This window comes from Mandrillus leucophaeus, unplaced genomic scaffold, assembly GCF_000951045.1.
Source record: "Mandrillus leucophaeus isolate KB7577 unplaced genomic scaffold, Mleu.le_1.0 Scaffold198, whole genome shotgun sequence".
In the NCBI taxonomy this organism is placed as follows: Eukaryota; Metazoa; Chordata; class Mammalia; order Primates; family Cercopithecidae; genus Mandrillus; species Mandrillus leucophaeus.
The window spans coordinates 2,782,683-2,792,022 of NW_012102009.1; the positions used below are offsets into that span (position 1 = coordinate 2,782,683).

General features: G+C 38.0%; 1 protein-coding gene across 1 annotated transcript in view; it reads right to left on the reverse strand.

The window, feature by feature from the left end:
* Positions 1-2,697: 2,697 nt before the first annotated feature.
* Positions 2,698-9,340, reverse strand: part of KIAA1429 (KIAA1429 ortholog) — a 79,171-nt gene continuing 72,528 nt past the window's right edge. The window contains exons 21-24 of the mRNA XM_011978682.1: positions 7,583-7,749; positions 6,492-6,823; positions 4,852-4,995; positions 2,698-3,775 (exon numbers count right to left, since the gene is read on the reverse strand). Coding sequence (XP_011834072.1) covers positions 3,621-3,775; positions 4,852-4,995; positions 6,492-6,823; positions 7,583-7,749 — 798 coding nt within the window. The 3' untranslated portion in view covers positions 2,698-3,620. The remainder of the gene's footprint in view (positions 3,776-4,851; positions 4,996-6,491; positions 6,824-7,582; positions 7,750-9,340) is intronic.

The following is a 9,340-nucleotide window of genomic DNA, read 5'->3' on the forward strand; positions in this document are numbered from 1 at the left end:
AGAAGATGCATAGGAGACATACTTTAGTTCCTACATTCTCATCCTGCAGGTTTTTGCAATTACTTTTTAAAAAAGCAATAAAGCTAATCTAACTGTGCCTACTACTCCTTCACACAGAATACTACCTGCAACATTCTTTTTAAATAAAGGATAACAATATTTCATAGTATTTCTTTTTTCTTCTTAGGAAATAAACACAAATCATTCTATCAACTCCTTTTCTACAGATTAAACTTGTCCTCAAAGGAATTCTGCATCTTTCATTAATTTCTGAATGCCACTCAAAACTTTCCCTGAAATAGGCCGGATGTAGTGGTTCATGCCTGTAATCCCAGCACTTTGGGAGGCAGAGGCAGGTGGATCACTTGAGGTCAAGAGTTCAAGACCAGCCTGGCTAACATGGTGAAACCCAGTCTGTACTAAAAATACAAAAATTAGCTGGGCATGGTGGTGAGTGCCTGTAATGCCAGCTACTCGGGAGGCTGAGGCAGGAGAATCACGTGAACCCAGGAGGCAGAGGTTGCAGTGAGCCAGGAAAGCACCACTGCACCCCAGCCTAGGTGACAGAGTGAGACTCTGTCTCAAACAAACAAACAAACACTTTCCCTGAAATGTCTTGTTTGAGGCTCACTTCTGAAATAACTAAAATACAGTGTTGGGTCTCTGAAACTCCATTGCCTTAGGGTGAATTACTAATTTTGATCTCTAACACACTTAACCTGAAAAGTAGCTTCTTCTCCAAGATGGAGAGGTAAGGAATTAGGAGCTAGCCAACCTGATTTTGTTATTATTTCTTAGAGATGGGGGTCTTGCTCTTGTTGCCCAGGATGGACTTGAACTCCTGGGCCTAAGCAATCCTCCCACCTCAGCCTCCTGAGTAGCTGGGACCACAGGTGCCCCACTACTGTGCCCTGCTCCAATCTGATGTTTTTTTCCCACCCTGTCATTCAGACTGGAGTACAGTGGCGCAATCATGGCTCACTGCAGCCTTGACCTCCTGGGCTTAAGTGATCCTCCTGCCTCAGTCTCCCAAGTAGCTGACACTACAGGCATGCACCACCACACCTAGCTAATTTATTATTATCATTTTTTGAGACAGAGTCTTGCTCTGTACCCCAAGCTGGAGTGTAGTGGCTCGATCTCTGCTCACTGCAACCTCCACTTCCTGGGTTCAAGCAATTCTCCTGACTCAGCCTCCTGAGTAGCTGGGATTACAGGTGCATGCCACCGTGTCCAGCTAATTTTTGTATTTTTAGTAGAGACAGGGTTTCACTATGTTGGTAAGGCTGATCTCAAACTCCCAACCTCAGGTGATCTGCCCACCTAGGCCTCCCAAAGTGGTGGGATTACAGGCATGAGCCACCATGCCTGGCCTCACTCAGCTAATTTTTAAATTTTCTGTAGTGACAGGGTCTCACTATATTGCCAGGGCTAGTCTCAAACTCCTGGGCTTAAGTGATCCTCTTGCCTTAGCCTCCCAAAGTGCTGGGATTACAGGCATGAACCACCCAACCTGATTTTAAATCCTGTTTCTACCATGCTTGAGTCAAGCTCTTCAGCTTTTTCCATCTGTAAAATTAGATAATACCACCTATGCTGGATTGTTACAAGGACTAAGTGATTTTTGCATGTAAGGGCTGCTCAATATGGTGGATTCCTTCCCTTCTCATTTATCTGGGACTTGTAGTCACTCAAGACATTTTAAATTTGCCTGGCATTAATTTGTTTCTACACTAGTAATTTATTACCTTCATTGGTCTGAATTACTGGGTATTAACTTAAACAGCAAAAACAGCTTTCTGATATTTCTCAAAGATTATATCCCGCTTAATGCTAAAAAACAAACCAAGAAATTACGTTTCTATATATGGCCATGTTCTTATTTAGAAACATAGTTACTTAAGAAAAATTAACTATTTTTTACATGTATTTGTGTCAGATATTGGGGCAAATTTCGAGCTTTACCTAATGTGTAAACTATATCTTTGGGGAAAATGAGCCTATTAGGTTTAAGGATCAAAGGGGATTTAAGTTATCTTGACACAATGAGCTGAGTCTTGTGTTTCCCCAAATTCATATGTTGAACTCCTAACCCCCAATGTGGTAGTACTAGAAAGGGTGGGACCTTTGGGAGGTACTGTGATTTAGATTAGATCATGAGGATGAGATGTTCATGATGGGAATAGCGCCTTTATAAGAAGAAAAAGACACAAGAGCTCTCTCTCTCTTTAAGTAAGCACCAAGGAAAGACTATGTGAGCACTTAAGAAGGTAGCTGCATACAAGCCAGGAAGAGGGCCCTCACTGGAACCCAACCATGCTGACACCCTGATCTTGGGCTTCCAAGCCTCCAGAACTGTGAGAAATAAATTTCTATTGTTTAAGCCACCCAGTCTATGGTATTTTCTTACAGCAGCTCAAGACACTTGGGTTTTTCAAGGCCACTAGTTATGAAAAGATTGCCATAACCTTTCACCTAAACATCTGATTCTTTACAGGTAAGCTTTGCTTCAAGGTGTCTTCTTAATGAAGATTGTATTCAGTCACAAATAATTCCCCAAAACAGATTGATAAAAGGATGGATGAGACTCATATACTCCTTTTCTGATTAAGAGAACTCTGTATTTTATGCCACTTACATAGACTCAGTGTGTTAAGACATTATCTTGGGGAAAATATGGCTACTTTCTCAAAGTTGTAAGCTTTATTTCTATATATAAAGTTCAGCTTTTATTAGATGTTTCTGATTCCCAAAATAATAGTATTAGGACATTCCTTATTTTAAGCTTTAAATAATTTGTATAATAAAATAGTGTCAGTAGGTCCAAAGCTGAAATGCAAAGTTCAGATTTCTAATACAAAGGAGAGGAGTATTTTGTTTCTTTTGGTACAGCCATGGTTCCCAAACTGTGTACCAGGGCACCTTAGCAAATTAACATGGGTGCCACACAATATTTTTAAATTTTTGAGAAAAACATAGCAACACCTGTTGGACATAACATAAACTACTACTTCGAGGTAGTTTACATTTTCAACATTAAATAGCATTATATTCCTTTCTATAACAACATATCTTTACAAAACTGGGTTTTCAGCAGTTTGATAAAAAGTACTGTGCAAGAAGCAGAGAGGAAAAGAAAATGACACTGATTCCAAGGTTTGAGACATGCAGTGTCCACAGTTACTAGTGGTGATGATGTACATTCTTATTAAGCCGTTGTACCTAACTGCTTAATAAACACAAGTATTAGATAATGCTTTTGGACCAGGTATGCTGTGAAAAAAGTACTGAGGCACTAAATAGTGTCATGAGCTGAGAAAGTCTGAGAACATCTGTGCTATAGGCAAGAAAAATACAAAACGTCATTCAGTTTTTCTACCTAGAAATTTTCTAAATAAATAGTCATACAAAAAAAGGGAAAATATATAGAAACGTACATACAAAGTTTGGATTTTTATTGAAATCTTGTTAGGTATCAAACAAAATCTGCTTTCTTCAGATAAAAATATTCTCTCAGATGTCTCCAGATAACTGCTAAGTCTAAATTGGTCCTTCAATGTCTTATTTTTATTGTCCTCACAAAATGTTCATATACAGTTAAGATGTTCCCAAAAGGATTCTTATCGTGTAAAGGAGCGTACATGACGACCTCTACCACTTCCTCCACTAACAAACTTTCCTCTTGAGCCTCCACTGCCGCTATTTGCACTAGCCCAGGAAGGTCCAAGTCCCCCACGACCTCTAGAAGCACGGTCCCGAGGACTTGGGCGGTAACCTGTAAAAGAAAAAATATAGTTTTTAGTTCCAACGTCCTTTCTTTTCCAAGCATGTAAATACTAATCTACATCACTGAGCTCAAACCAAGAATTACTCTTTTCTCTTTTAAAACTCATGTGCAAGCACTGTGAACGGGGTGAAGATTGTTGAATTATACATTTTAAACAGGTGAACTATATGGTATATAAGAATTATATCCCAAATAAAACTTGTTATTTTTTTTAAATGTGCATTTGAAACCAAAAGCTACTTCTGATGAGCAACATTCTGGACTAGACACAGTAATGTTTTAAAAAAAAAAAAGTTATGTGCTTACACGCCTAAGACAATAAGCAAAAAAAAATATGCTATATAAAGGTATCTCTGTTATTAAAAGTACTTTGTGGTCAGAAAGGTGCCTTAAGCATTGACTTTCATTACTGAAACATAAAAATAAGAGCACAGCACCATGAAACTGTTCAGATTATACAAACAGTTCAGAAACTAAAAATTTGATTATTTTTATAGAAGATGTATATTGGGCATTTATTCAAGGATATAAACGTTAGAACTTTAAGTCTATACTCTAAAATATTCTCTCCCAGAATGAGAGTACAGCTGACCCTTGAACAACATGGGTTTCAACTGCCTGGGTCCAGTTATATGTGGATTTTCTTTCACCTCTGCTACTCCTAACAAAGTAAGACCTCTCCTCCTCTTCCTCAGCCTATGGAATGTGATGACCTTTACGAAGATCCACTTCCACTTAATAGTAAATGTATTTTCTTTTCCTTAAGATTTTCTTAATAACATTTTCTTTTCTCCAGCTTATTTAATTGTAATACATTATATAATATATAATATATAAAATATGTGTCAATCAACTGTTTATGTTATCTGTAAGGCTGCCAGTCAACAGCATACTATCAGTAGTTAAGTTCTGGGGAAGTCAAAAGTTATACTTAGATGTTTGACTGCGTGGGGCAAGGGGATGGGGAGTTTAGCACTCCTAGCCCCCTCTGTATATATCAACAATTTAAAAAGGAAGAATTCACTTCCCTTCTCTCAGCAATATCAAGTAGCAAGGATGTATACCTGTAGAACTAAGGGGTCGTAATGGTGGAAGAGGGCCTCTGTTAAAATTGCTCTGGCCTCCACGACTTTCATTGTAATTTCCTCGAGGAGTATTCTGAGCACTCCAACTGGAGCCTCTTGTTCCTTCCCGACGACTGTAGTTCCCTAAACACAAACAGCACAATCAAAATCACTTTTTTCACAACTTCAGTTGGATTCTTTTAAATGACAGATTTTTCTTAATCTTCAAAAGAATGGAAAAGAAACTGAAATTTTGTAACTTGACTGTACTATATATATAGTGGCAGCATCACAGTGGTTAAGAGCAGAGACTCTATAGCCAAACTGCCAGGGATCAAATACTGGTTCTGCCACTTGTATTTATGTGCCCTGGTCAGCTGACTGACAATTTTCTCTTCCGCAAATTAGGGGTACTAAGAGAACTTCCCAAATGGGGTTGACGTGAGGTTATAATATGTAAAATGCTTATAAAAGTTCCTGACACACCTAATCTAAGTGTTTGTTATTAATATAAACACAGATTCTCTTTCACTCTCACCCTCCTAACTCAGCAGGTATGAAAATATGGTTATCAATCCACTACTAAAGTATAATTTCTGTAAGTATCCCTAGTTTCTAAAATCTTGTAAGGCCAGGTGCAGTGGCTCATGCCTGTAATCCCTGCACTTTGGGAGGCCAAGGCGGCTGGATCACCTGAGATCAGGAGTTCAAGACCAGCCTGGCCAACATGGTGAAATTCCATCTCTACTAATAATATAAAAATTAGCCGGGTGTGCTGGCACATGCGTACTCAGGAAGTTGAAGCAGGAGAATCGCTTGAACCCAAGAAGCAGAGGTTGCAGTGAGCTGAGATTGTGCCACTGCACTCCAGCCTGGGCAATAAGAGCGAAACTCTGTCTCAAAAAAAAAAAAAAAAAACCTGTAACAATTTCAAACAAACTAAATGTAGCTTAGAAAGCAAGCAGATTAGGCAGATCAATGGTGAACTGCACAGAACAATCTTAAGAAAACTGTTAAGTATAATTGTGAAAATAATGTAAGGGTATTACTCAGAAAATGTATAATTCTCAATGTAAAAAGGAAAATAAGGCCGAGCACGGTGGCTCACAGCTGTAATCTCAGCACTTTGGGAAGCCAAGGTGGGTGGATCACTTGAGGTCAGGAGTTTGAGACTAGCCTGGCAAACATGGCAAAACCCCGTCTCTACTAAAAATACAAAAATTAGTTGGGCACGGTGGGGCATGCCTGTAGCCCCAGATACTTGGGAGGCTGAAGCAGGAGAATGATTTGAACCAGGGAGGCAGAGTTGGTAGTGAGATGAGATCACACCACTGCACCCCAGCCTGGGCGACAGAGCAAGACTCATGTCTCAGAAAAAAAAAAAAAAAAAGGGAAAATAATTAGCCAAGACTTCTAAATTCATTCTTAGAAGTACAATGTATGAAAGGTTCATTGAAAAAAAAAGTTTCTTTCTTCTGTCCAATAGAGTACTCTGCAAACAGTACCACTAGTCCAGAGGTGGCTCAACTGTAGCAACAGGAAAACAGTTTATCTGAATCTCTTCCATCTAAATCACTTTCATTCAATATTTTAACATTCCAATATTCTAACCCATTAGAGAATACATACTAATTAGTTACCTTTTGAAGCAGGTGGTGTGAAAAACCTATTCTGACTGTGGAAAGCACCCCGTCCTCCTCTATTGCCTGAAAACCCACCACGGGATGAAATCTTCTGTGAAACTTTGAGTGGCCGTTTTGGTGGGGGTATTCCATCTTGAGGAACCACTTCTTTACTTTCAGCAGCAACAAAGTCATCCACATGCATAGATGGTGGTCTACTTGTGTTCTGTTTTCTCTGACGAAAAATATCATGAGGTCGTATACCCTGTCCAAATCCTCCCCTGCCCCTTCCTCTTGGTGGTGGCACAACATGAGCTCGTTTGGCAGGTTCGATGTATTCAGATTTTCCACTATTAAAACAAAAACATACCATAAAACATTTTTCTTTCAGATTTCTGCAAAAACAATCTTTATAATACTCAAAATTATATTTCAATTTTTTTGTACTCCAATTCTGTTAACTTTGCAAGGATCTATCACACTTCTAGGATAATACAACAAACTAGCTAAGAAAGGTACTCACATTTCATTGTTATGAATAACAATGTTTTAAAATAATCCAGTTTACTTCTTATTCAAACCTTCCAAAGTCTTGTAAAAAAACAATATAACAAATGTACTGGGTATATACTGGCCAAATTATTATGTTTAAATAAAAAAATCCAAACAATGTTCATGATTCGAATGTTATGTTAACTTCCTTTCCAGTTTAACAGCACGTGCGTATCTTTTTTTTTTTTTTGGAGACAGAATCTTGCTCTGTCACCCAGGCTGGAGTGTAGTGGCACAATCTCGGCTCACTGCAAGCTCCACCTCCTGGGTTCACGCCATTCTCCTGCCTCAGCCTCCAGAGCAGCTGGAACTACAGGTGCCCACTACCACAACCAGCTAATTTTTTTTTTTGTATTTTTAGTAGAGACGGGTTTTCAACGTGTTAGCCAGGATGGTCTCGATCTCCTGACCTCGTGGTCCAACCGCCTCAGCCTCCCAAAGTGCTGGGATTACAGGCGTGAGCCACCATGCTCGGCCGCATGTGTCTATCTTAAAATACACTAAAATACATAAGTTTATATGACCAAAATTGAGCTCTTCAGTGGAATAAATTTTACCTTGAAGTTATAAAGGTCTCATGCTTGTGCTTCCCAAGTTTGAATCCTTTAGTAGTCTTGGTTCTTCCTGGAGATGATGGTTCTGACAAAAATGAGCGCTCTAATTCTGAGTGCAAATCAAAGTCACTACAGCATTTTTCAGAGAGTTCAATTAAGTCAACCTTTACCTGCAGTCATAATAATGAAACAAAATACATATTAAATGTAATTATTGGCATAATATTTGACTATAGAAATTCTTATTACCTATAAATTATATTTGCCTCTCATAAGAAATAAATTAAAGATCTACCTCTTTCCCTCATCTTTTTAAAAAGCAAATGGCATTGGTAGTTTAAAAACAAACACACACACACGTCGTAGTAATGCTACTTTTTTTGTGTGTGGCATTCTTCAAAGCAGGGCTATTAATCTAAGAGACTTTTGATGCCTGAGCAGGAAACTCAGTATTTGTTTATATAAATTAACACTGTACTATCTCCTGAACTTTTCCAAAAAAAGAATCTGAAAATAACATACTCTGCCAGTCTTATATAGTCAACATTTCTGTCACAAAAAAAATTCTATGCCAGATTCCCAAAGGCTCTATGCATTTAATGAGGTTCCCATCTAAGTTTACTTTCAGGGAAATCAACATTCAGTTTACTTAGGTTTTATTCAAATTTATCAAATGTAAGATACCTAAAATTTCTCTAATCCAGAGGGTTACAATTATCATCACAAGACAGTTGTGATTCAACTTAAAGTTATGAAATTAGTAACTTTTAACAAATATTTTATACCTGTGCTGCCCAACATGGTAGCCACTAACCACATGTGCCTATCTAAATTTAAATTAATCAAAATTAAATCAAAATAAAATTCAGTTCCCTAGTCATCCACATTTCCATTGTACAACATGCACATGAGGCTACTGTTTTGGACAGGGCAGACTACAAAATATTTGCATTCTTGCATAAAATTCTATTGGAAAGGACAGTTTTAAAGAATCACTGAACAGCTTGCACTAAAAAGAAATTAATTTTAATGCACTTCTAATTGAATTGTATGTGGTTTTTTTAAAAAAGGAAAAGCAGCTCTCAACACACTGAATACAAATGTGAAGCACATCATTCTTTTAGTTTTATTGTACATGATGAACACCAGTATGTTTCTTTGATAAAGGAACAATATGCAGTATATTAAGATGTGGCTAAAATAATTCTCCCTACGACATCTCTGAGAAGCATAAAACAGACTGTATTAAATTTTAAGTAGTTAATTATACTCTTACCTATTCAACATTATGTTTAAAAATGTCAATTCCCATTCATACTGTATCATAACAAATATACTCTTTACAAATTTCCAAACTGAGAGCCACACCATAGCACAACCGTTCCTCATCTTAAACCCAAATGCAAGAATAAACTGTTGTTTTGTGGGATACTTTTCTCTATTCTATACCCTGTCAATGTAAGAAAACAAAGTGCTTCATAGAACTTATGAAAAAGTGTGATTTTTCCCTTAAGTCACATTCTCTGGCCAAATGATTGTAATCTGGTTCATGCCTGTAATCCCATCACTTTGGGAGGCCAAAGAGAGAGGATTGTTTGAGGCTAGGAGTTTGAGACCAGCCTGGGTAACATAGTGAGACTTTATCTATAGTAAAAAAAAAATTTTTTTTGGCTGGGTGTGGTGGCTCACACCTATAATCTCAGCACTCTAGGAGGCCAAGGCAGGCGGATCACAAGGTCAGGAGTTTGAAACCAGCCTGAC